This window comes from Doryrhamphus excisus, linkage group LG6 (genome assembly GCF_037039965.1).
Source record: "Doryrhamphus excisus strain RoL-2023G ecotype Guam linkage group LG6, RoL_Dexc_Guam_v1.1, whole genome shotgun sequence".
In the NCBI taxonomy this organism is placed as follows: Eukaryota; Metazoa; Chordata; class Actinopteri; order Syngnathiformes; family Syngnathidae; genus Doryrhamphus; species Doryrhamphus excisus.
Genome location: NC_136362.1, coordinates 2889664 through 2916041, shown reverse-complemented (window position 1 = coordinate 2916041; position 26378 = coordinate 2889664). Strand labels below are relative to the sequence as shown.

General features: G+C 42.5%; 2 protein-coding genes and 1 long non-coding RNA gene across 10 annotated transcripts in view; 1 reads left to right on the top strand and 2 right to left on the bottom strand.

Moving 5' to 3' along the window:
- srgap1a (SLIT-ROBO Rho GTPase activating protein 1a) overlaps nt 1-26378 on the top strand; it is a 52519-nt gene that overhangs the window by 12406 nt on the left and 13735 nt on the right. For 2 of the 7 annotated variants that reach the window (XM_078791122.1, XM_058087573.2), the window contains exons 2-15: nt 930-1125; nt 9842-10004; nt 13762-13824; nt 15157-15336; nt 17694-17822; nt 17908-18129; nt 18211-18312; nt 18383-18580; nt 20336-20420; nt 20547-20574; nt 22397-22430; nt 24585-24645; nt 25939-26016; nt 26136-26270. In XM_078791122.1, the coding sequence (XP_078647248.1) occupies nt 930-1125; nt 9842-10004; nt 13762-13824; nt 15157-15336; nt 17694-17822; nt 17908-18129; nt 18211-18312; nt 18383-18580; nt 20336-20420; nt 20547-20574; nt 22397-22430; nt 24585-24645; nt 25939-26016; nt 26136-26270 (1674 nt within the window). Of the gene's footprint in view, nt 1-929; nt 1126-9841; nt 10005-13761; nt 13825-15156; nt 15337-17693; nt 17823-17907; nt 18130-18210; nt 18313-18382; nt 18581-20335; nt 20421-20546; nt 20575-21937; nt 22044-22396; nt 22431-24584; nt 25082-25938; nt 26017-26135; nt 26271-26378 lie in introns of those variants that run through there. The other 5 variants (XM_078791121.1, XM_058087572.2, XR_013627471.1 and 2 more) reach the window with 4 other exon arrangements.
- Nucleotides 9304-18150, bottom strand: LOC144898593 (uncharacterized). Its single transcript, XR_013627473.1, has 3 exons — nt 17959-18150; nt 11244-11443; nt 9304-10133 (listed from the first exon to the last, which is right to left on the bottom strand). It is a non-coding gene; the product is annotated as an uncharacterized LOC144898593 (long non-coding RNA).
- The window catches only part of cfap263 (cilia and flagella associated protein 263), a 29538-nt gene continuing 21586 nt past the window's right edge, over nt 18427-26378 (bottom strand). Inside the window, exon 10 of one of the 2 annotated variants that reach the window (XM_078791133.1) lies at nt 18427-18590. In XM_078791133.1, coding sequence (XP_078647259.1) covers nt 18576-18590 — 15 coding nt within the window. In that variant the 3' untranslated portion in view covers nt 18427-18575. The remainder of the gene's footprint in view (nt 18591-26378) is intronic. The other variant, XR_013627472.1, reaches the window with a different exon arrangement.

Below are 26378 nucleotides of genomic sequence, written 5' to 3'. Positions count from 1 at the left end.
TCCTGTAAATTTTCTTTTGGTATTTTTTTTCCCCTCATAATATGTTGACTTCACTTTTGGAACTTTGCAACATTTCCCCTAAACTAAATTTTTGGAAACTGCAGGAATGAAGAATGAAAGTGCTGCGTCTGGCAACCCGATGATAGTTGAACTGTGCTAAAAGCTCTCCGTACGGCAAACCCATGCGGCTTACAAGGCAGTTTTTTTTTTTTAACACAAAAGAACCGGCATACTTTCTATTTTGAAAATAAATGGGAATTATGGGATGTGGCCTCCGAAGGGACATTTGGATATCATCCAGTTGGGAAACAAAGACACTATAGTCCGACCTGATCACCACAGAGACCAAACAGTGCTCTTTTATTGTCCGTATCAACACCGAGCGAGCGTCAGTCAGCTGGATTTGTTGCTGACGGCTTTATGGCTCGTCCAATTCTGCAAGTCACTATCGGCATGGCAACATGACAGAAAAGCCGCATTATTCACTTTTTTTTTATTTACAACATATTGCGCAACTGCAGGGTCTCGAGACACATGCTAACTCGCAAACTAGACCGCTAGCGACCTAAACGGTAGCCTTCAAGTTATTTCCCTTAAACTTAAATAGCCAAAAAATTACCACTTCCACACGGATAGGGAGGATAACTATTAACAGTTATTTAACCTTTAACATGAACATGAATCAAACGTAATAATTTTTTCTGGGTACATGATACCATACGGGGGCCTCAAACTAGTGTCCTGCGGGCCACATTTGGCCCGCGGGCCGCGTGTTTGAGACCCAAACAAACAAAACAATGAAAATCAGGTTGGTCATAATTAAGAGAAGAGTCGTTTTTATAAGAATAAACTCAAAATAAAAAAAAAAAATTTATAAAAAAATAAAAAACTTTATTTATAAATGTATTTTATGGTTGTTGTTTCATCAGAGATCCGGGCACAGTTGGTGGAGCAACAGAAATGCATGGACCAGCAGACGGAGATGAGGGTCCAGCTGCTGCAGGACCTTCAGGATTTCTTCAGGAAGAAGGCAGAGATCGAAATGGAATATTCCAGAAACCTGGAGAAACTAGCCGAACGCTTCATGGCCAAGACTCGCAGCACCAAGGACCACCAGCAGTACAAGTAGGTTGACGTTGTCACAGTTAAGTGTGGGGTACACTTTTTTTTTTTTTTTTAGACGAAACGGCAACATATAACACACACAAACATATTTCATGGTCTGCCACATAATTAGGGAAGAGTCGTTTTTAGAAGAATAATAAAAAAAATTATAGAAATAAAAAAAATGTTATTTTTAACATCTGTTGTATCATGAAAAAAAACAAAACAATGAATAAAATCGTTGGTCATAATAAAAAGAAGAGTCGTTTTTATAAGAATAAACTCAAAATAAAAAAATAAAAAAAAAAAATTTTAATTAAAAATTTTTTTTACAAATAAAATAACCAATTTTTTTATTTTTAACATCTGTTGTATCATGAAAAACAAACAAAACAATGAATAAAATTTTACGTCTTGGAAAATTAGGTTGGTCATAATAAAGAGAAGAGTCGTTTCTTATAAGAATAAACTCAAAATAAAAAAATAAAAAAAAAATTAAAAATTAAAAAAAAAAAATTCAAAATAAAATAACCAAAAAATTTTATTTTTAACATCTGTTGTATCATGAAAAACAAACAAAACAATGAATAAAATTGTACGTCTTGGAAAATTAGGTTGGTCATAATTAAGAGAAGAGTCGTTTTTATAAGAATAAACTCAAAATAAAAAATTAAAAAAAATTAAAAATAAATAAAAAAATTAAAAGAAATAAAATAACAAAAATATGTTATTTTTAACATCTGTTGTATCATGAAAAACAAAACAATGAATAAAGTTGCACGTCTTGGAAAATCAGGTTGGTCATAATTAAAAAATAAATGAATAAAAAATAAATAAATGAATAAACTAACAAAAAAAAATTAAAATAAAAAAAAAAAATACAAAAAAATGTTATTTTTAACATCTGTTGTATCATGAAAAACAAACAAAACAATAAATAAAGTTATAAGTCTTGGAAAATCAGCTTGGTCATAATTAAGAGAAGAATCATTTTTATAAGAATAAAGTCAAAATAAAAAAATTAAAAATAATTAAAAAAAAATAACAAAAATTTTTTTGAATAAAATTGTACGTTTTGGAAAATCAGGTTGGTCATAATTAAGAGTCGTTTTTGTAAGAATAAACTAAAAAAAAATAAATAAATAAATAAAAAAATTTAAAAGAAATAAAATAACAAAAATATGTTATTTTTAACATCTGTTGTATCATGAAAAACAAACAAAACAATAAATAAAGTTGTATGTTTTGGAAAATCAGGTTGGTCATAATTAAGAGTCGTTTTTGTAAGAATAAACTCAAAATAAAAAATTTAAAAAAATAAAAAAAAAATAAAAAAAATTAAAATAAATAAAATAACAAAAATATGTTATTTTTAACATCTGTTGTATCATGAAAAACAAACAAAACAATAAATAAAGTTGTACGTTTTGGAAAATCAGCTTGGTCATAATTAAGAGAAGAGACGTTTTTATAAGAATAAACTCAAAATAAAAAAAAATAATAAAAAAAAATTATTTTTAACATCTGTTGTATCATGAAAAACAAACAAAACAACTAATAAAGTTATACGTCTTGGAAAACCACCTTGGTCATAATTAAAATTTTATAATGTTGGAATCTTTGGGAAAATTATAGGAATAAAGTCATCACATGCAAATGAGATCATAACATGAAAAGAAAATTTACTAATTAGAAAAAAAAAATGTACTATTTGGAAAATAAAAAATAAAATAAAAAAAATGTAAAAAAAAATTGTAATTATTCAATAATAAAAATAAAATATTTTGACATTTAAACAAAATATTTTTTTTTAAATATTATGATCATAAAGAACGCCGTAATAATTGTTTTCCTTTTTATTTTTGTATCGTCTCTTCCCTCACATGACCCACTTTCCAAAATAAAAGTTATCCTCCCCTCACTTCCTGTAAATACATGATGCTCGCTGGATGCTCGATTGCTCCAATTGCTGCAGCAGCTGGCGTTGCCCGGTGGATGAGTGGTTTTTATGGCATGGTTCATAGTCCCAGGAGCATACTTCTTAAACAAATACAAGAAGTTGAAATAGCATAAAAAAAAAAAAAACCCCGAAGTCTATATTTTACAGCGCACGCACAGTAAAACCTTTGTGATCGCGTTCTCAGACCTGTTTTTCTTGGACAGATTGGACACCGAATGTTAAAATAGCACCACAATGACCAGTTCAATTTCTGGCTAATTAGTCTAGACAAGCAACACTCTGTTGAGGGGAGCCCCCTGTTGGGGCCCCCGTCATAGGAGGTGAAAAAATAACACACTTGAAGTCAAAATATGGCGTATAGATTCTTCAGTTGGACAATTCTGTTCTTGTTCTCGGTAATATTCCATTTGGACCCCGCGTCTGAATACCCATAAAACAAGGGTGTCTAAACTTTTTACTGAAAAAATCTTTCACTCGCTAAATGTACTGCAAAAAAAGGCCAGTAAGGATAATTCATAATGCCGCCAACATGGAAGAAGTACATTAGAAACACTTCTATGCTAGGACTACTACGTTATGCTAGCCATAGCGTTTCAGTATGTGGAATCAAACTATGGAATGGATTGAGTAAGGGAATCGAACAATGCAACGATGAGCCAATTCAAGAAACAATACAAGCAGTTGATGTTAGCTAAATACAAGGATGAAGAGTCTTGAACCAGTTTAAATTAAATTAAAATAAATTAATGTCCTGAGTTTTAATTAAATTTAAAATAATTAAATTAATGTCTTGAGTTTAAATTAAATTTAAAATAATTAAATTAATGTCCCGAGTTGAATTTAATTTAATTTAATGAATGTCTTGAGTTTAAATAAAATTTAAATTAAATCAAATTAATCTCCTGAGTTTAGTTTAATTTAATTTATGTCTTGAGTTTAAATTAAATTAATGTTTAGTTATTAATAGTAATTAATGAGTTTAGTTTAATTTAATTTAATTTAATAACTTAGGACATTAAATTAAATTAAATAAAAATAAATTAATGTCCTGAGTTGAATTTAATTTAATTTAATGAATGTCCCGAGTTTAAATAAAATTAAAATTAAATTAAATTAATGTCCTGAGTTTAGTTTAATTTAATTTAATAACTCAGGACATTCATTAAATTAAATTAAAATAAATTAATGTCCTGAGTTTAAATTAAATGTATGTCCTGAGTTGAATTTAATTTAATTTAATGAATGCCTTGAGTTTAAATAAAATTTAAATTAAATTAAAATGTCCTGAGTTTAGTTTAATTTAATTTAATTAATGTCTTGAGTTTAAATTAAATTAATGTTTAGTTATTAATAGTATTTAATGAGTTTAGTTTAATTTAATTTAATAACTCAGGACATTAAATTAAATAAAAATAAATTAATGTCCTGAGTTTAAATTACATTAAAATTAAATTAATGTCCTGAGTTTAATTTAATTTAATTTAATGAATGTCCCGAGTTTAAATAAAATTTAAATTAAATTATGAGTTAATTTAATAACTCAGGACATTCATTAAATTAAATTAAAATAAATTAATGTCCTGAGTTTAAATTAAATTTAAATTAAATGTATGTCCTGAGTTGAATTTAATTTAATTTATTGAATGTCCTGATTTAAAATAAAATTTAAATTAAATAAAATTAATGTCCTGAGTTTAGTTTAATTTAATTTAATTTAATGAATGTCCTGAGTTTAAATTAAAATTAAATTAAATTAATGTCCTGCGTTTGGTTTAATTTAATTTAACAACTAAGGACATTCATTAAATTAAATTAAATTAAATTAAATTAAAGTCCTGAGTTTAATTTAATTTAATTATTAAAAAAAAAAAACTTAAACTGTATTTATGGAAAGCAGGAAGTGAACAAATGTAATAGTTACTAATTGTAAAAGTACCAGATGGAGGGGTAGGATTTAATAAGCTTTGCTTCTTCCTACTCCTTTCGGACATGTGGAACTGGGAACTGATTATGTGATGCATTCAATTGTAATCTGATGCATGTTCAAATGAAATAAAACCATAAGAAATTATTTGGACTTCATTTGGGGTTAAAAAAAACCTCGAAAGGAAATGTTGGTTCCTGTCTTTTAACGAGCGACATTATCATGGAGCCACTAGAGGACTTGGATAAGATCTCATGGTTCAGTATCCTGCAGAGGGATGTGGCAATCCTTTACTTCCACCCCCCCATCTATCTATCTGTCTGTCTGACCCAGTTCCTGCTCAAGCCGAGGAGGAAATGATGACATTGGGAGATTTTCCTGGTATTATTATGTGGGGTGTTGTCATCCTGTGTAGAATATCATCATAGATATAAATACATAATTAACATACCAAGTGTGGATGCAAATTTATGGTCATTTTCTCAAACCTTAATTGGATTGGCTTCCATTTGGGGACAGTTCATGAAGGGATCCCCTCTCTAATATCGCCACATAGACATATGCAGTTTGACGCCCCTGCACAAACCGAAGCTCCATTGTTCCATTGAATAAAAAAGCACCCCAAGATCATGATGGCGCCCCTTCCACTGTGCTGTGTGGAAAACGTCTAGTCGTCCATAGTCGTGCTAGTCATGCTAGTTGTCCATAGTCGTGCTAGTCATGCTAGTTGTCCATAGTCGTGCTAGTCATGCTAGTTGTCCATAGTCGTGCTAGTCATTCTAGTTGTCCATAGTCGTGCTAGTCATGCTAGTTGTCCATAGTCGTGCTAGTCATGCTAAGCGTCCATAGTCGTGCTAGTCATGCTAAGCGTCCATAGTCGTGCTAGTCATTCTAGTTGTCCATAGTCGTGCTAGTCATGCTAGTTGTCCATAGTCGTGCTAGTCATGCTAGTTGTCCATAGTCGTGCTAGTCATGCTAAGCGTCCATAGTCGTGCTAGTCATGCTAAGCGTCCATAGTCGTGCTAGTCATTCTAGTCGTCCATAGTCGTGCTAGTCATTCTAGTCGTCCATAGTCGTGCTAGTCATGCTAAGCGTCCATAGTCGTGCTAGTCATTCTAGTCGTCCATAGTCGTGCTGGTCATGCTAGTCGTCCATCGTCGTGCTAGTCATGCTAGTCGTGCTAGTCGTGCTAATCGTCCATAGTTGTCCATAGTCGTCCATAGTCATGCTAGTCATGCTAGTCGTCCATAGTTGCGCTAGTCATGCTAGTCGTCCATAGTCGTCCATAGTCGTGCTAGTCATGCTAGTCATGCTAGTCGTCCATCGTCGTGCTAGTCATGCTAATCGTCCATAGTCGTCCATAGTCGTGCTAGTCGTGCTAGTCATGCTAGTTGTCCATAGTCGTGCTAGTCATGCTAGTTGTCCATAGTCGTGCTAGTCATGCTAAGCGTCCATCGTCGTGCTAGTCATGCTAAGCGTCCATCGTCGTGCTAGTCGTGCTAGTTGTCCATAGTCGTGCTAGTCATGCTAATCGTCCATAGTCATGCTAGTCATGCTAGTCGTCCATTGTCATGCTAGTCATGCTAATCGTCCATAGTCGTGCTCGTCATGCTAATCGTCCATAGTCATGCTAGTCATCCATAGTCGTGCTAGTCGTGCTAGTCATGCTAGTTGTCCATAGTCGTGCTAGTCATGCTAGTCGTCATAGTCATGCTAGTCGTGCTAGTCGTGCTAGTCGTGCTAGTCATGCTAATCGTCCATCGTCATGCTAGTCATGCTAATCGTCCATCGTCATGCTAGTCATGCTAATCGTCCATCGTCGTGCTAGTCATGCTAATCGTTCATAGTCGTGCTAGTCATGCTAGTCGTCCATAGTCGTGCTAGTCATGCTAGTTGTCCATAGTCGTGCTAGTCATGCTAGTTGTCCATAGTCGTGCTAGTCATGCTAATCGTCCATAATCATGCTAGTCATGCTAGTCGTCCATTGTCATGCTAGTCGTCCATAGTCGTGCTAGTCATGCTAGTCGTCCATAGTCGCGCTAGTCGTCCATAGTCGCGCTAGTCGTCTATAGTCGCGCTAGTCGTCTATAGTCGCACTCGTCGTCCATAGTCGCGCTAGTCGTCCATAATCGCGCTAGTCGTGCTAGTCGTCCATAATCGCACTAGTCGTGCTAGTCATCCATAGTCGTGCTAGTCATGCTAGTCGTGCTAGTCGTGTGTGGCCACCTGGTCATTAAACATCGGTATGGTTCCTGCTGGTCCATCATACAGGAAGGACTTAGTTGCTCTTTGACTGAGGTGTCTGTGATGTAGTCCACTATTGTGTTTTTCCATTTAGCTTTAGCTTTAGCTTCACTCCCTTTGCACGTGGCTAACTGGACCACGCATCACCACTACATCCATCTGCCCGGGCTTGGAATTTCCATCCTGTTTTTCCAGTTTTTCAGCGAACATTTCACTCGTTTATTTATCGCTTCTCCAGGAATGTCGACTCTTTTGCCCTAGCAGCAGATGCGGCACCAATGCTAAATGCGAGTTTGAGGTCAAGGCCGGGGTCACTTGCCAAGTTCTGGCTTTTTCACCTGTTGTGTTGACAAGAGCCGTGTCTGTTAAACGGCCCCCGTGGGGGCAAGAGCGGAGGCGATTCTCCATATGGTTCCTGTAGGACTTGACCCCATACCCAGTCTTAGAACATTCTCACTCCTATGTTGCTGTCTAGGAGAGGATATTAAGAGTATTTAAGGCGTGTTTGTGCTCGGCCACATGGGTTCTGCCCCAGAAATGTCATGGACTACAAATGTGTCACACTTAGAAGTGTTGACCTTGAAAACTAGGCAGGACTTTTAGGCCTGGAACCGATGGTATCTGGGCCATTGAACACCAAGGGAGGCCTATGACACGTTCCTGCTGTTGGCCTTCTTATTTTGTCATCCCGCTCATTGAAAAGCTGCTACAAAGTACCAGTAATTACGATGTTTTTGTTGTTTTTTTATTTTTATTTGGGCAAATATGCATAGTTGTGCTACTCGTGCTAGTCGTCCATAGTGGCGCTAGTGGCGCTAGTCGCGCTAGTCGTCCATAGTCGCGCTAGTCGTCCATAGTCGCGCTAGCCGTCCATAGTCGCGCTAGTCGTCCATAGTCGCGCTAGTCGTCCAGAGTTGCGCTAGTCGTCCATAATCGCGCTAGTCGTGCTTGTTGTCCATAATCGCGCTAGTCATGCTCGTCATCCATAGTCGCGCTAGTCTTCCATAGTCGTGCTCGTTGCGCTAGTCATGCTCGTCGTCCATAGTCGCGCTAGTCTTCCATAGTCGTGCTCGTTGCGCTAGTCATGCTCGTCGTCCATAGTTGTCCATAGTCGCGCTAGTTGTCCATAGTCGCGCTAGTTGTCCATAGTCGCGCTAGTCGTGCTAGTCTTCCATAGTCGTGCTAGTCTTCCATAGTCGTGCTAGTCTTCCATAGTCGTGCTAGTCTTCCATAGTCACGCTAGTTGTCCATAGTCGCGCTAGTCGTCCATAGTCGTGCTCGTTGCGCTAGTCGTGCTCGTCGTCCATAGTTGCGCTAGTCGCGCTAGTCGCGCTAGTCGCGCTAGTCGCGCTAGTCGCGCTAGTCGCGCTAGTCGCGCTAGTTGTCCATAGTCGCGGTAGTTGTCCATAGTCGATCTAGTCGCGCTCGTCGTGCTAGTCGTCCATAGTCGTGCTCGTCGTCCATAGTTGCGCTAGTCACGCTAGTTGTCCATAGTCACGCTAGTTGTCCATAGTCGTGCTAGTCGTCCATAGTCGTGCTAGTCGTCCATAGTCGTGCTCGTCGTGCTAGTCGTCCATACTCATGCTAGTCATCCATAGTTGTGCTCGTCGTCCATAGTTGCGCTAGTCGCGCTAGTTGCGCTAGTTGCGCTAGTTGCGCTAGTTGCGCTAGTCGCGCTAGTTGTCCATAGTCGTGCTAGTCGTCCATAGTCGTGCTCGTCGCGCTCGTCGTGCTAGTCGTCCATACTCATGCTAGTCGTCCATAGTCGCGCTAGTCATCCATAGTCGTGCTCGTTGCGCTAGTCGTGCTCGTCGTCCATAGTTGCACTAGTTGCGCTAGTTGCGCTAGTCGCGCTAGTTGTCCATAGTCGCGCTAGTTGTCCATAGTCGCGCTAGTTGTCCATAGTCGCGCTAGTTGTCCATAGTCGCGCTAGTCGCGCTAGTCGTGCTAGTCGTCCATAGTCGTGCTAGTCGTCCATAGTCGTGCTAGTCGTCCATAGTCCCGCTAGTCGTCCATAGTCGTGCTAGTCGTCCATAGTCCCGCTAGTCGTCCATAGTCCCGCTAGTCGTCCATAGTCCCGCTAGTCGTCCATAGTCCTGCTAGTCGTCCATAGTCCCGCTAGTCGTCCATAGTCCCGCTAGTCGTCCATAGTCGCGCTAGTCGTCCATAGTCGCGCTAGTCGTCCATAGTTGTGCTCGTCGCGCTCGTCATGCTAGTCGCGCTAGTCGTCCATAGTCGTGCTCGTCGTGGTAGTCATGCTAGTCGTCGCTAGTCGCACTAGTCGTGCTAGTCGTCCATAGTCGCGCTAGTCGCGCTCGTCGTCCAGTCATCCATAGTCGTAATATTATTATTATCATTATTGTTATAATCTTTATCACTATTACCATTATTATTATTATTATTATTGTTATAATCTTTATCATTATTACCATTATTATTATTATTATTATTATTATAATCATCATTAATTTTACCATTTTCATCATTAATTGTAACAATTTTTGTTTTGTTTTTTTAATTTAATTTTCCAGACTTGATTGCCTCCTGTAGAGTACTGTATCATTCCATCTGTTTTCTGTTCTGAATGGAACCTTCCTCTTTCCCCTTAGAAAAGACCAGAATCTGTTGTCCCCCGTCAACTGCTGGTACCTGCTCCTGAACCAGGTGAGGAGGGAGAGCAAGGACCACGCCACCCTGAGTGACATCTACCTCAACAACGTCATCATGAGGTTCATGCAGGTCAGCGAGGACTCCACACGACTACTGAAGAAGGTGAGGATTTCTCCACATGGAATACCTCGGACGGTGAAACGTTTTGGGAATTGGGTATGCGTTTCTGGTCGAGGTCGAGACTTTTAAGTCACGAGATGTACCATCCGGTGTCCGCGGCGTCGCCAATTCCTATTCCATGTGTCAAAAAACACACAAACAACAACAGAATAAGAGGATGAAAAACAATACACTACAGATGTATAATGCAGAATATGAACCGTCTGTCCTTATTTCTGCCTTTTAAGTCCTGCAAGCCATAAGTCATAAACCTTTAACCCCCCCGCCCCCCTTGTTGAGGTAAAGTTCTTTCATTCACGTTCACAGAAACAGGAAGCCGCTGCTCCCATTTCCTGTTGGTGTTTAAAGTGTCACTGATTCTTTTTAATGGTGCCAGATATGACAGATATGTCTGTTGTTGCCCTTCCTGTTTGTATACATTAGTCGTGCTAGTCATGCTAGTCGTCCATAGTCGTGCTAGTCATGCTAATCGTCCATAGTCATGCTAGTCATGCTAGTCGTCCATTGTCATGCTAGTCGTCCATTGTCATGCTAGTCATGCTAGTCGTCCATAGTCGTGCTAGTCATACTAATCGTCCATAGTCATGCTAGTCATGCTAGTCGTCCATTGTCATGCTAGTCGTGCTAGTCATGCTAGTCGTCCATAGTCGTGCTAGTCATGCTAATCGTCCATAGTCATGCTAGTCATGCTAGTCGTCCATTGTCATGCTAGTCGTCCATTGTCATGCTAGTCGTGCTAGTCATGCTAGTCGTCCATAGTTGTGCTAGTCATGCTAATCGTCCATAGTCATGCTAGTCATGCTAGTCGTCCATTGTCATGCTAGTCGTCCATTGTCATGCTAGTCGTCCATTGTCATGCTAGTCGTCCATTGTCATGCTAGTCGTGCTAGTCATGCTAGTCATGCTAATCGTCCATAGTCATGCTAGTCATGCTAGTCGTCCATTGTCATGCTAGTCGTGCTAGTCATGCTAATCGTCCATAGTCGTGCTAGTCATGCTAATCGTCCATAGTCATGCTAGTCATGCTAGTCGTCCATTGTCATGCTAGTCGTGCTAGTCATGCTAGTCGTCCATAGTCGTGCTAGTCATGCTAGTCGTCCATAGTCGTGCTAATCCAACTTTAAAAACATAAGACCTGTGAATGTGCCACAGGCGAATATAAAAACAGCAAATGGCCCCCGGGCCGCACTTTGAACCCCCCTGCTGTAATTAAAGCCTCACCGAGTCTTTGATCCCAAGTGAGTCTACTGAATAACGAGGCACGAGCAAGGCAACGTTTCCAGATGTTGGACTTTTGCGGGCGCCAGCTGTCGTGTTGTCATCCTCGCGTCTCGGGTTTCCTGTTGGGTGAAGACGGTAGAAGACCTCGCCGTCGGCCATGTTGTCTTGACCCATTTCTTATTTTCTCTCCGCCATCAATTCTTCAAAGAAAAAAAAAACGTGCATTTGTTTCTTTTTTTCCCTGCCGAGCCAAGATGGGATCACATGGAAGTACTTTACATTATTCATACCAGCGGTGGCTGGTTCAACGCTGCCCTCCTTTATTTAGAGAAGTCACGTTCTGTGGCTGCGGCCACCGGCTTCGACCTCGCAACCAAGGTTTTTACACTGTGGGGGGGGGGCTTCATGTCGTCATCTTTCATGGGGGGGGGGGCGTATGTTACCAGGAAGACGTGGTTTTAACCCCTCATTACCGGCTTCCATCCTTCCTTGCTTCCTTCCTTCCTTCCTTCCTTCCTTCCATCCATCCATCCATCCATCCATCCAAGGAAGGAAGGACATAAGTGCAGGAGGAAGGAAGGGAGAGAGGGAGGAAAGAAGGAAGGACGGACATGAGGGAGGGAGGGAGGGAGGGAGGGAAGGAAGGAAGGAAGGATCCCTCCCTCCCATATGTCCATACTACCTTGCTCCCTCTCTCCTTTCCTCCCTTCCTTCCTTCTTTCTGTCCTTCCTTCTCTCTTTCTTTCTTTCTGTCCTTCCTTCTCTCTTTCTTTCCTTCTTTCCTTCCTTCTTTCCTTCCTTCTTTCCTTCCTTCCTTCCTTCTTTCCTTCCTTCTTTCCTTCCTTCTTGCCTTCCTTCTTTCCTTCCTTCTTTCCTTCCTTCCTTCCTTCCTTCTTGCCTTCCTTCTTTCCTTCCTTCCTTCTTTCCTTCCTTCTTTCCTTCCTTCCTTCTTTCCTTCCTTCTTTCCTTCCTTCCTTCTTTCCTTCCTTCCTTCCTTCCTTCATTCTTTCCTTCCTTCATTCTTTCCTTCCTTCCTTCCTTCCTTCCTTCTTTCCTTCTTTCCTTCCTTCATTCTTTCCTTCTTTCTTTCCTTCCTTCCTTCCTTCCTTCCTTCATTCTTTCCTTCCTTCATTCTTTCCTTCCTTTTCTTTCTTTCTTTCTTTCTTCCTTCCTTCTTTCCTTCCTTTCTTCTTTCTTTCTTTCTTTCTTTCTTTCTTCCTTCCTTCTTTCCTTCCTTCTTCCTTTCTTCTTTCCTTCCTTCATTCTTTCCTTCCTTCCTTCATTCTTTCCTTCCTTCCTTCCTTCTTTCCTTCTTTCCTTCATTCTTTCCTTCTTTCCTTCATTCTTTCCTTCCTTCCTTCTTTCCTTCCTTCTTTCCTTTCTTTTTTCCTTCCTTCCTTCCTTCCTTCATTCTTTCCTTCCTTCCTTCCTTCATTCTTTCCTTCCTTCTTTCCTTCCTTCATTCTTTCCTTCTTTCCTTCCTTCCTTCATTCTTTCCTTCCTTCCTTCATTCTTTCTTTCTTTCTTTCTTTTTCTTTCTTTCTTTCCTTCCTTCTTTCCTTTCTTTTTTCCTTCCTTCCTTCCTTCCTTCTTTCCTTCCTTCCTTCTTTCCTTCCTTCCTTCTTTCCTTCCTTCTTTCCTTCCTTCCTTCCTTCCTTCCTTTCTTCTTTCCTTTCTTCTTTCCTTTCTTCTTTCCTTTCTTCCTTCCTTCCTTCCTTCCTTCCTTCCTTCCTTCCTTCCTTCCTTCCTTCCTTCCTTCCTTCCTTCCTTCCTTCTTTTCTTCTTTTCTTCCTTCTTTCCTTCTTTTCTTCTTTTCTTCCTTCTTTCCTTCCTTTATTCTTTTCTTCCTTCTTTCCTCCCTTATTTTCTTCCTTCTTTGTTTCCTTTCTTCTTTCTTTCTTTCCTTCCTTCCTTCTTTCCTTCCTTTCTTCTTTTCTTCCTTCTTTCCTTCTTTCCTCCCTTCTTTCCTTCCTAGCTCGGTAATGGAGTTTCCCTTTTGACAAGCCGTTCCAACAAGTCTTTTATTTTGGAAGAATGTAAAATAAAAATGTTTTCTCAGATGTTGTGATGCCAGAAAGACGTCTCCAAGTTTGGTCTCTGCTTTCTCGGATGTTGTCGGCTCCTCAGATGAGGGAAATATTCCAGGATGATGATGGAGGCTATTTTACTCAGCACGGTTCCCTAATTCCAGACACCAGCCTGGATAAGAACGTAATCCACTTTGCGCCGTGTTGAAGTGGATCCTACGCCATGCATGCAGCTTTGGGAGGAAACGTGTCCACAGCAACAATCACTGTCAATTTTCCTTGATCCGAGTTGCACGATGTTCGATTTTAAAGGAACGCCTTTTTGCTCGACTTTGAACTTCCTGAAGATCCAACAGTGAAAAATAAAAATTCTTGCAATTCCGACTCGTCTTAACGTTGTCATTAGCTTTTATTTCCTCAAGTGGGAATGTGTTAAGTGATTTCCAGTATCGTTCTCATCGTTTTCCCTTTTTTTTCTTTTATTTTTCCAGAGCAAGGAAATCGCATTTCAGCTGCAGGAAGACTTAATGAAGGTCCTTAACGAGCTATACACAGTAAGTAGTAACGACTCCCCCTTTTCATGCTAATGTGCTTTAATAGCATCTTAATGTTACATTTTGAAAGTGACACACTATAAAACCATTCAAATCAGGGGTCTCAAACACGCGGCCCGCGGGCCAAATGTGGCCCGCAGGACACTACTTTGAGGCCCCCGCCTTGATATGAAAGTTTAATGTTTGATATGGATGCTGTATGGTATCATGTACCCAGAAAAAATTATTACGTTTGATTCATGTTCATGTTAAAGGTTAAATAACTGTTAATAGTTATCCTCCCTATCCGTGTGGAAGTGGTAATTTTTTGGCTATTTAAGTTGAAAGGAAATAACTTGGAGGCTACCGTTTAGGTCGCTGGCGGTCTAGTTTGCGAGTTAGCATGTGGCTGAAGACCCTGCAGTTGCGCAATATGTTGTAAATAAAAAATATATAAATGTGACTATAGTCGTGTTTTGTCATGTTCATTTTAATCTGAAAAAAATAATTTTAATAACCCACCAATTATATGTGGTTTCTTAAGTTTTTATTATTTGCCGTTTTATTATTATTATTATATTTATTTATTACTGATTTTCTTTATTTTTTATTTATTTATTTTTCATCATATTTTGTGCAGAAAAATAAAAATTAAGATATTTGAGAGCTTTTATTGTAAAAAAAAAAAAAAATTCAGTTTTTAATAAATGCGTTTTTTTTTTTTTTTTTTGAAAACCTGATGCGGCCCAGTCTCGCGCAGACCCTAGCTCCAGTGGTTTGAGACCCCTGATTAAAATCCTAAAAAGCATACTTAGAAAATGTTGTCTGTAAACCAAGACAACAAGGTAGTGGATGCGGTTCAGCCACGACTTTAGCGCCGATGTCTGTCAGTTTGATTTGACCCGGTTTCACCCACGCCCCGCCCCCCCCCCTTGGTGGATAGACCCACGCCCACCCGGGTAAAGCGTTGCATCAGACATGCAGAGTCCCAAAGTCTGCCACCAGCAGTGAAATAACAGGCCTGGTGTGTCTCTAAATGCGTCCATCTAAAAGAAGCAGCAGAGTCAACACTGCAGTGCCAGAATCCAGACCTCTAAATGAGGACCACATGGTCCAGGGTCAGTTCACCATCGCTAAATTAGCATCCGCTAAGCCAAACCTCACCAAAGGCTGTGTTGTTCCCGTCCCACAGAAATAACTTGGAGAAAAACGTTTACATTAGCAGATGGTTGAATATGAATTTGTGCTCAAGCTGAGATTATTATTATTATTATTATTATGATTATTATGATTATTATTATTATTTTGCATATAAAAGCTAATTCTCCAATTGACCAACGATGGCCCCTCCAGGTGATGAAGACCTACCACATGTACCACTCGGAGAGCATTAGCGCCGAGAGCAAACTCAAAGAGGCGGAAAAGCAAGAGGAGAAGCAGATGGGAAGAGGAGATCCGGTGTTCAGCATCCGGATGGAGGACAAATACCAGAAACGCAACTCGGTGAAGAAGATAGAGAAGATGAAGGAGAAGGTAAGCAAAAATGGGTGAACGCTTTATCTGTTGCCTCCTTCCTTCCTTTCCTCACTCCCTTATGTCCATCCTTCCTTGCTCCCTCTCTCCTTTCCTCCCTTCCTTCTTTCGTTCGTTCCTTCCTCCCTTCCTTCTTTCCCTCCGTCCTACCTTGCTCCCCTCTCTCCCTCCCCCCCATGTTCGTCCTCCCTTGTTCCCTCGCTCCCTCCCTTCCTTTCTCCTTTTCCTTCCTCCTTTCCCTTTCCCTCCGTCCAACCTTGCTCCCTCTCTCCCTTCCTCCCTTCCTTCTTTCCTTCCATCTTTCCTTCTTCCTTCCCTCCTTCCTTGCTCCCTCTCTCCTTTCCTCCCTTCCTTCTTTCGTTCGTTCCTTCCTCCCCCCCTCATGTTCTTGTTCCCTTGCTCCCTCCCTTCCTTTCTCCTTTCCTTCCTCCTTTCCCTCCGTCCTACCTTGCTCCCTCTCTCCCTTCCTCCCTTCTTTCCTCCCCGTCTCATGTTCGTCCTTCCTTGTTCCCTTGCTCCTTTCCTTCCTCCTTTCCCTCCGTCCAACCTTGCTCCCTCTCTCCCTTCCTCCCTTCCTTCTTTCCTTCCATCTTTCCTTCTTGCTCCCTCTCTCCTTTCCTCCCTTCCTTCTTTCGTTCGTTCCTTCCTCCCCCATGTTCATCCTTCCTTGTTCCCTTGCTCCCTCCCTTCCTTTCTCCTTTCCTTCCTCCTTTCCCTCCGTCCTACCTTGCTCCCTCTCTCCCTTCCTCCCTTCTTTCCTCCCCGTCTCATGTTCGTCCTTCCTTGTTCCCTTGCTCCCTCCCTTCCTTTATCCTTTCCTTCCTCCTTTCCCTCCGTCCAACCTTGCTCCCTCTCTCCCTTCCTCCCTTCCTTCTTTCCTTCCATCTTTCCTTCCCTCCTTCCTTGCTCCCTCTCTCCTTTCCTCCCTTCTTTCGTTCGTTCCTTCCTCCCCCCCTCATGTTCATCCTTCCTTGTTCCCTTGCTCCCTCCCTTCCTTTCTCCTTTCCTTCCTCCTTTCCCTCCGTCCTACCTTGCTCCCTCTCTCCCTTCCTCCCTCCCTCCCTTATGTCTGTCCTTCCTTGCTCCCTCTCTCCCTTCCTTTCTTCTTTCTCCCTTCCTTGCTTCCTACTCCCTTCCTTCCTCCCTTCTATCCTTCTTTCCCTTCGTCCGACCTTGCTCCCTCTCTCCCTTCCTTCTTCCCTCTCTCCTTCCTTCCTCCCTCCCTTATGTTCATCCTTCCTTGCTCCCTCTCTCCCTTCCTTCGTTCGTTCGTTCCTTCCTTCCTTCCTCCCTTCCTTCTTTCCCTCCGTCCTACCTTGCTCCCTCTCTCCCTCCCCCCCTCATGTTCGTCCTTCCTTGTTCCCTCGCTCCCTCCCTTCCTTTCTCCTTTCCTTCCTCCTTTCCCTCCATCCTACCTTGCTCCCTCTCTCCCTTCCTCCCTTGTCTGTCTTTCCTTGTTCCCTCTTTCCTTCCTTCCGTCCTTCCTTCCTTCCTTCATTCCTTGCTCCCTCTCTCCCTTCCTCCCTTGTCTGTCTTTCCTTGCTCCCTCTTTCCTTCCTTCCGTCCTTCCTTCCTTCCTTCATTCCTTGCTCCCTCCATCCTACCTTGTTCCCCTCTCTCCCTTCCTCCCTTCCTTCCTCCCCCCTCATGTTCGTCCTTCCTTGTTCCCTCGCTCCCTCCCTTCCTTTCTCCTTTCCTTCCTCCTTTCCCTCCGTCTTACCTTGCTGCCTCTCTCCCTTCCTCCCTTATGTCTGTCCTTCCTTGCTCCCTCTGTCCCTTCCTTCCTTCCCTCCCTCCGTCCTCCCTCTCTTATGTCCATCCTTCCTTGCTCCCTCTCTCCCTTCCTCCCTTCCTTCCTTCCATCCTTCCTTCTTCCCTCTCTCCTTCCTTCCTCCCTCTCTTACGTCCATCCTTCCTTGCTCCCTCTCTCCTTTCCTCCCCTCCTTCTTTCGTTTGTTCGTTCATTCCTTCCTCCTTTCCTTCCTTCTTTCCCTCCGTCCTACCTTGCTCCCCTCCCCCCCCCATGTTTGTCCTACCTTGTTCCCTCGCTCCCTCCCTTCCTTCCTCCTTTCCCTTCCTCCCTCCCTTATGTCTGTCCTTCCTTGCTCCCTCTCTCCCTTCCTTCCTTCTTTCCCTTCTTGTGCCTCAAATGGCCCCCGTGCTGCAGTGTGGACACCCCCGTCTAATACGCTTATTAACTGTAACCTATGCTGTCCTGATTGAAGGTGTGTCTGTAGATGATGAGTAGATGATTAAGCTGTCAGCTATGCGACACATCGACTTGTGAACGAGACCGATTCCTGACTCATTGAATCGTTCAGAAGCTCTGATGTCCTTCCTTCCACTTCTGTCATTAGCGGCAAGCTAAGTACTCGGAGAACAAGATGAAGTCGATCAAAGCGCGGAACGAGTACCTCCTCACCCTGGAAGCGACCAACTCGTCTGTTTTCAAATACTACATCCACGACTTGTCGGATCTCATCGACGTAAGAGTGAAACCACGCCCCCTGAGATAACGAGCTAACGAGCAGTTGATAACGAACAGTTCTTCTCGTTTCCCTTTCCGTGTAGTGCTGTGATTTGGGATACCACGCCAGTTTGAACAGAGCCTTACGGACGTACCTGTCGGCCGAATACAACCTGGAGACGTCTCGCCACGAAGGTCTCGACATCATCGAAAACGCCGTGGACAGTCTGGACCCACGAAGCGACAGACAACGCTTCATGGAGATGTTCCCGACCGCGTTCTGCCCGCCTGGAAAATTCGAGTTCCAGTCTCACATGGGAGATGAGGTGAAATGAGTCGTTTCCGAGTCGGGAATGGAATATGTTACTTGGGAATGGTGAGTCGTGATTTTCTGTGGATGTTCTCAGGTGTGTCAGATTTCGGTGCAGCCTCCCGTGAACGGGGAACTCGTACTGAGGTTCCAGCAGCTGCAGTCTCGCCTCGCGACTCTGAAGATCGAAAACGAAGAGGTAAGATTGGGCGGATTTCAGGTTGCCAGTCGGTTTTCTTACTTCTTACTGTCGTCTGATTGGTTCCCAGGTGAAAAAGACCTCGGAGGCCACCCTCACCACCATCCAGGACATGGTGACCATCGAGGACTACGACGTGTCCGAGTGCTTCCACCACAGCAGATCCACGGAGTCGGTCCGGTCCGCCGTGTCGGAGACGTACCTCAGCAAACCCAGCATCGCCAAGAGGAGGGCCAACCAACAGGAGACGGAACAGTTCTACTTCATGGTTGGTCCACCTGGGGAACAAACCTGGACAGATCAGCGTCATGCATGGCACCAACGTACAAATGAGCTTGCTTGCTTGCTTGCTTCCTTCCCTCCTTACTTCCTTCCCTCCTTCCTTCCTTCCCTCCTTCCCTCCCTTCCTCACTTATGTCCATCCTTCCTTGCTCCCTCTCTCCCTTCCTCCCTTTTTCCCTCTCTCCCTTCCTCCCTAACTCCCTTATGTCTGTCCTTCCTTGCCCCCTCTCTCCCTTCCTTCCGTCCCTCCTTCCCTTCCTTCTTCCCTCTCTCCTTCCTTCCTCCCTCCCTCTTTTATGTCCATCCTTCCTTGCCCCTCTCCCTTCCTCCCTCTCTCCTTCCTTCATCCCTCCCTCCCTCCCTTATGTCCATCCTTCCTTGCTCCCTCTCTCCCTTCCTCCCTAACTCCCTTATGTCCGTCCTTCCTTGCCCCCTCTCTCCCTTCCTTCCGTCCCTCCTTCCCTTCCTTCTTCCCTCCCTCTTTTATGTCCATCCTTCCTTGCTCCCTCTCTCCTCTCCTTTCCTCCCTCCGTTCCTTCCTCCCTTCCTTCTTTCCCACCGTCCTACCTGCTCCCTCTCTCCCTTCCTTCCTCCCTCTCTCCTTTCCTCCCTTCCTTCCTTCCTTCTTTCCTCCCTTCCTTCTTTCCCACCGTCCTTCCTTGCTCCTTTCCTTCCTTCTTTCCCTCCATCCTACCTTGCTCCCTCTCTCCCTTCCTCCCTCCCTTATGTCCGTCCTTCCTTGCTCCCTCCCTTATGTCCGTCCTTCCTTGCCCCCTCTCTTCCTTCCTTCCCTCCTTCCTCCCTCCTCCCTCCCTTATGTCCATCCTTCCTTGCTCCCTCTCTCCTTTCCTCCCTTTCTTCCTTCTTTCCTCCCTTCCTTCTTTCCCTCCGTCCTACCTTGCTCCCTCTCTCCCTTCCTTCCTCCCTCCCTTATGTCCGTCCTTCCTTGCTCCCTTGCCCCCTTCCTTCCTTCCTTCCTTCCTTCCTTCCTCCTTTCCTTCTTTCTTTCCCTCCGTCCTACCTTGCTCCCTTCCTTCCTTTCTCCTTTCCTTCCTTCTTTCCCTCCGTCCTACCTTGCTCCCTCTCTCCCTTCCTCCCTTATATCTGTCCTTCCTTGCTCCCTCTCTCCCTCCCTCCCTCCCTCCCTCTCTTATGTCCGTCCTTCCATCCCTCCTTCCCTTCCTTCCTTCCTTCCTTCCTTATGTCCATCCTTCCTTCCTCCCTCCCTCCCTTATGTCCATCCTTCCTTGCTCCCTCTCTCCTTTCCTCCCTTCCTTCCTTCCTCCCTCATGTCCGTCCTTCCTAGCTCCCTTCCTTCCTCCTTTCCTTCCGTCCTACCTTGCTCCCTCTCTCCCTTCCTCCCTTCTTTCCTCCCCCCCTTATGTCCGTCATTCCTTGCTCCCTCTCTCCCTTCCTTCCTTCTTTCCCTCCTTCCTCCTTTCCTGCCTCCCTTCCTTCCTTCACTCCTTCTTCCCTCCTCCCTCCCTCCCTCACTTCCTTCCTTCCTTCCTTCCTCCCTTCCTCCCCCCCATCTGTAAGGGTGAAGGTAGTACATCCTAATCCCAGGATGTAATCCTTACTGCTTTTCTTCTTGCATTGTGAAGATGGACATGTTCTCAGTTCTGATCAAAGTTCAGAAAGTCTTCGTCTATACTTTGGCCTTAGTTGTATTAATAATAATAATAATAATAATAATAAATGATGATTGGGTCCATGAATAATCACTCAAATGTTTTTCCAGAAATTCCGTGAGTTTTTGGAGGGCAGCAACCTGATCTCCAAACTGCAGGCCAAACATGATTTGCTGAAGAGGACACTTGGCGACGGTACGCTTGCTTCTCCTTGCTGACCTTCCGCTAGATATTTCCTTTCTACGACGAACACCATCATGTTTCTCCAAGGACCTCACAGACATCATCACCAAGCATCTTCATTCTGCTTTATCTCTGCAGGCCACAGAGCCGACTACATGACGACAAGGTAAAGCACATCTTCATTCATGTCCGAGGAGGCCACGCGTACTCTTAAGTCTCCGATACTGATACTTTTACTGCATCGGAGTCACACTTTCATAACGCGGTATCCTTAATTGGTTTGGAACGGAAACAGAAGGTCAGAGTGAGACCTCTTCTCGCATTAATACGTTTGTGCTGCCATACAGCAATAATTGGGAAAAATAACCTCATTTTAGTAGAATAAAAACAAAAAAGAAATATTAAAAAATAAAGTAAAAAAATAAATAAATAATGAGAATAAAGTCCAAATATTATGGGATGTTTAGTGTCATTATTACAAGAAAAAAATCGAAAATTAGCAGCTGTCTTTTTATGAGAATAAATCCAAAATATTAAGAGAAAACAGTGGTAACGTAAGAAGAAAAATAATAATAATAATAGCCAATAATAATAGCCATCATACTAAGAGAAAAAATGTATTTTTAGTAGCATAAGTTTAAATATTAAAGCAAAAAAAAGTTGGAATATTATGAAAAACAAACAAATGAATTTTTTGGAAAATTATGTTTTAAAAAAAAATACATTTGCCTGGTTTTGACTTAAATAATAATAATAATAAATAAGCCATCATATTAAGAGGAAAAATGTCTTTTTAGTAGCATAAGTTTAAATATTAAAGCAAAAAAAAAGTTGTAATATTATGAGAAACAAATGAATTTTTGGAAAATTATGTTTGGGGAAAAATAATAATATTATTGGAATAAAATAAGAAAGTTGAATTCAATGGATGTTTCAAAAGATGGCTGATTTAAAAAAAACAAAAACAAAAAACATTTGCCTGGTTTGACTTAAATAATAATAATAATAGCCATCATATTAAGAGGAAAAATGTCTTTTTAGTAGCATAAGTTTAAATATTAAAGCAAAAAAAAGTTGTAATATTATGAGAAACGAATGAATTTTTGGAAAATTATGTTTGGGAAAAAGTTATAATATTATTGCCTGGTTTGACTTAAATAATAATAATAAATAAATAAAATAAATAAATGAGGGAATAAATATAAAAGGAAAAAAGGAAAACAAATGCACTTCAATTAAGGTGTAAAAAAAAATAAAGAAAAATAAAAATAAAAATCATACAAATAAATTAAAATGACTTAAGTATAAAAAAATAAAAATACATTAAAAATATGTTATGAAATTGTAGAAAGTAAATAAAAAAATTAAAATGACTTGTAAATAAAAAGACATTTGAGAACGGAACTGGTTCTAACACGAGGAACCCCTGTCCTGGAATCGGATTGAGCAGATAATTAATCGGATTAATTATGAATTATTGATCTCGAACTTGAGTCATCTTCTCTTCTAATGTACTTTTTATATCCTAGACACCCCAACGGCGTGTTCAAAACCCACACTGGCCCCCGCCGGGCTCGACCCCGCTCTGTTTTTAATGTTCGGTTATTTAACGGGAATATGGAGTCGTACATCAAGGTACTTGATTACCGCACCGCTCGCTCCACGTTGCTCCCGCCTCCTTATTTTTCCCTCTTTTGCTCCAGCTTTCCGGCCATTTTCACAGGACCCCCCCCGCCCCCGAAACCCCTTCAAGCTTCAGTTAACATGCTAAATAACTGTCTGCACCCAAGGTGTAGCGTTAGCGTGGGAATAGTAGAAGGGCTAACATGGTCGTTTCGGTCAATTCCCGTTAAATCGCCGCCGAGCGGACTTTGTACGGAGGAAATGGCGTCCGCTTCTTTGCGGTTCAAAGCTTTGGTGAGCACCTGCTGTGGTTCTAATCTTTGGGTCTTGCTTCTTTCTGTCTCCTTTGCAACGCCTGTCCGTAGCCGCGGACGACGGAACTCACATGCCCGTCACCAGGTTAGACGCCTCGACGCATCGTAGGGCGCCGCCAACCGCTTGCCTGCTTTCGCCAAAGCTGAATGTGTTTTGTGTGTTTTGTGTGTTTGTGTTATGTTCCGCCCTTGGTTATGGCCGGTCTGCATTACAAAGATGTTTGTGTCAAATACTACTTCCTGTCGCTATCAAAACACGTATTTGTTTTACCTCCTCCAGTAAAAACACAATAACAAACAGGAAGATCACTAATATTTGCAGATTTGAAAAAATCCTAATATGATTTTATTTTGTGGAAAACCTGCCGTTCCGGTGTATAATCTTCATTATGAGGCTGTCGATTGGGACAAAATAATCTGAGTGGCGTCCAGCGTCATGGCCTGGTCACGGCCTGGTCACGGCCTTGTCCTGTCCTTGTCACGGCCTGGTCACGGCCTGGTCACAGCCTGGTCACGGCCTGGTCATGGCCTGGTCACGTCCTGGTGCCGGCCTGGTCACGGCCTGGTCACGGCCTGGTCACGGCCTTGTCACGGCAAATACAACCAGTTGATGCTCGGAGTGGCCTCCAGCGTCACGGCCTTGTCACGGCCTTGTCACGGCCTTGTCACGGCCTTGTCACGGCCTGGTGCCGGCCTGGTCACGTCCTTGTCACGTCCTGGTCACGTCCTGGTCACGTCCTGGTCACATCCTTGTCACGGCAAATACAGCCAGTTGATGCTCGTAGTGGCCTCCAGCATCACGTCCTGGTCACGGCCTGGTCACAGCCTTGTCACGTCCTGGTCACAGCCTTGTCACATCCTGGTCACGGCCTTGTCACGTCCTGGTCACGTCCTTCTCACATCCTTGTCACGGCAAATACAGCCAGTTGATGCTCGTAGTGGCCTCCAGCGTCACGGCCTGGTCACGGCCTGGTCACGTCCTGGTCACGTCCTGGTCACGGCCTTGTCACGTCCTGGTCACGTCCTTCTCACATCCTTCTCACATCCTTGTCACGGCAAATACAGCCAGTTGATGCTCGTAGTGGCCTCCAGCGTCACAGCCTTGTCACGGCCTGGTCACGGCCTGGTCACGTCATGGTCACGTCATGGTCACGTCCTGGTCACAGCCTTGTCACGGCCTTGTCCCGGCCTGGTGGTTCCAGCCTTGTCACGTCCTTGTCACGGCAAATACAGTTGATTCTCGGAGTGGCCTCAAGCATCACGGCCTGAGCACGGCCTTGTCACATCCTGGTCACGGCCTTGTCATGTCCTGGTCACGGCCTTGTCACGTCCTGGTCACGTCCTGGTCACGGCCTTGTCACGGCCTTGTCACGGCAAATACAGACAGTTGATGCTCAGAGTGGTCTCCAGCGTCACGGCCTTGTCACGGCAAATACAGCCAATTGATGCTCTGTTTAGGCCGAGGCTTAAATGAAGTGTCTAACATAGACCTTTATAAGAGTGGTCCCGCATCGTAACCCAAGTCCACAATGACCTAATCCTGCTGTATGAAATGATCACCGCATCAGCGGCTCCAACTCCAACACTTTATAGCCACGGCATCGGCAGACTCTACCGGACTGTGAAGACCCTCGAGACCCGTAAACGCAAGAAAAGCTTGCACCGCCTTTCTGATCATCTTCAGTAGCGGCGCCTGGCACAGAATCAGAACGAGAGTGCGGCCCGCATCTAAGTGCATTTGGCGAATACATCTTCATAGAATTGATTCCCGATCATAAATGATCATTTGATGTGATTAGACTTATATACGACTTAGACATGACTTAGTAGCGCCTCGTACCAGTAATCATATGCTGACTTGTTGGGAGTTAAGTCCGGTATTCCATAGACCAAGGTACTGGTAGTGAAGGCTAACTGCAGCTGATCGTGTCGAATCTGGATGAGTCAGCATGCTAGCTAACTCGCTAACTAACTCACTAACTAACCCGCACTTCCTCTTGAACACACTAGTTCCTTAAGATGTGCATGTTTGTGTAGTTGATCCCTTCCTGTTACTATGAAATTGTGTTTTCACATTTGCAATAAAATTTTTAGGGGTTTGTGTTTATAATGTGGGGGGGGGTTATTTTGTGTTTTTCTTAACGAACCCCATCACGCAAATGTTAAAACACAGACAGGAAGTAGTCAGTGACTGATTAGCTAAATTGAATAGTTACACTTATCTCCTTTCCGTCAAAAGGACTCGGGCCAAGCGATTCCTTGTGTGGTTGAAAGCTGCGTTCGCTACATAAACTTGTACGGTGAGTTTTTTTTTTTTTTAGCGGTAGTCTACTGTCCAGAAACCGAGTCCTGGATTGTTCCTGAAGACCATCACGTTGCTGCAGGCACAAGGAACGTATGCTTTGGTCAGTTGGTCAAACTACATAGAAACCGGGGGTGTCCAAAGGGTGGCACTCAACCCCTTACACGCATTCTAAAAACAGAGTTTAACAAGGAAAACAAAACTGCAGTAATTTTTGCAAAATATAAATGTCATATTATGGGTGAAAACAATGCATAATAAATATACAGTAAGCGTGTTTATATATTGAAATATTGGCAATGGTAATGGTTTAATTTCCCATAATCAGTTCCCAGTTCCGCATGTCCAAAAGGAGTAGGAAGAAGCAAAGCTTATTAAATCCTACCCCTCCATCTGGTACTTTTACAATCAGTAACTGTTACATTTGTTCACTTCCTGCTTTCCTAATATAGTTTTATAGAATTTTTTTGTTTTAATTTTTATTTTTTTAATTTTAATTTTATTTAATTTTAATTATATTTAATTTTATTTAATTTTAATTTTTTTATTTCCTTACTCAATCCATTCCATAGTTTGATTCCACATACTGAAATGCTATGGCTTTTTAACGTAGTCCTAGCATAGAAGCGTTTCAAGTTTTTTTATTTTATTTTATTTTTTGTCTATTTGAGTCGTAATTGAGTCGTTATATTACAGGAATACTGTGGAAAATATGGCAATAAAGTCACCAAGGAGTACATTTCCTGCTTTCCTAATATAGTTTTATAGATTTTTTTTTTTTACTTTTATTTAATTTTATTTAATTTTATTTAATTTTATTTAATTTTATCATCCTTTTATTTAGCAAACAACTGCTTGTATTGTTTCTTGAATTGGCTCATTGTTGTGCATTGTTCGATTTCCTTACTCATTCCATAGTTTGATTCCACATACTGAAATGCTATGGCTAGCATAACGTAGTAGTCCTAGCATAGAAGTATTTCAAGTTTTTTATTTTATTTTTTGTCTATTTGAGTCGTTATATTACGGGAATACTGTGGAAAATATGGCAATAAAGTCAGCAAGGAGTACATTTATCCTAAGTTTATCCTAACTGCAGGCTAATTATTCTCCATGTTCAACCTTGCCCTGCCGTTAAACCCTAATCCCAGTTTAAAGTCAATGTTAATGGGAATAATCCTTGATTAGGAACGTTGGGAGTATTTGTTCCAATGACGATGAAGGACTCTTCTATTCTGGGATACTTTGAGGAAAATGTGACTTTAAAAACTGTTTGTTTGCGTCTGTGCAGGCCTCCAACATCAGGGAATATTCCGAGTGTCTGGATCCCAGCTGGAAGTCAATGACATCAAGAACTCATTCGAGAGAGGTACGCAAGACCCGAGCCATCCGGTCCCAATTTAGTTCCAAACGTGATGTGAACGCGATGCCTTTAATTAGCACCGGAATCTCCCTCCGCTTGATCCGGTTCATGCTTCTGTGTTAAAGGCAATGACCCTCTGACGGATGATGAGAGCAACCACGACATCAACTCGGTGGCCGGGGTTCTTAAACTGTACTTCAGAGGTCTGGAGAACCCTCTTTTCCCAAAAGAGAGGTTCAATGACCTCCTCTCCTGCATCCGTAAGAGCATCCGTCTTCCGTGCTGTGTTCTGCATGCAGTCCATGTTGTTGTGTTTTGGTGCACCGTGAGTGAGGCAGGCATTCATTGGGTTTTTCTACCGCATCATT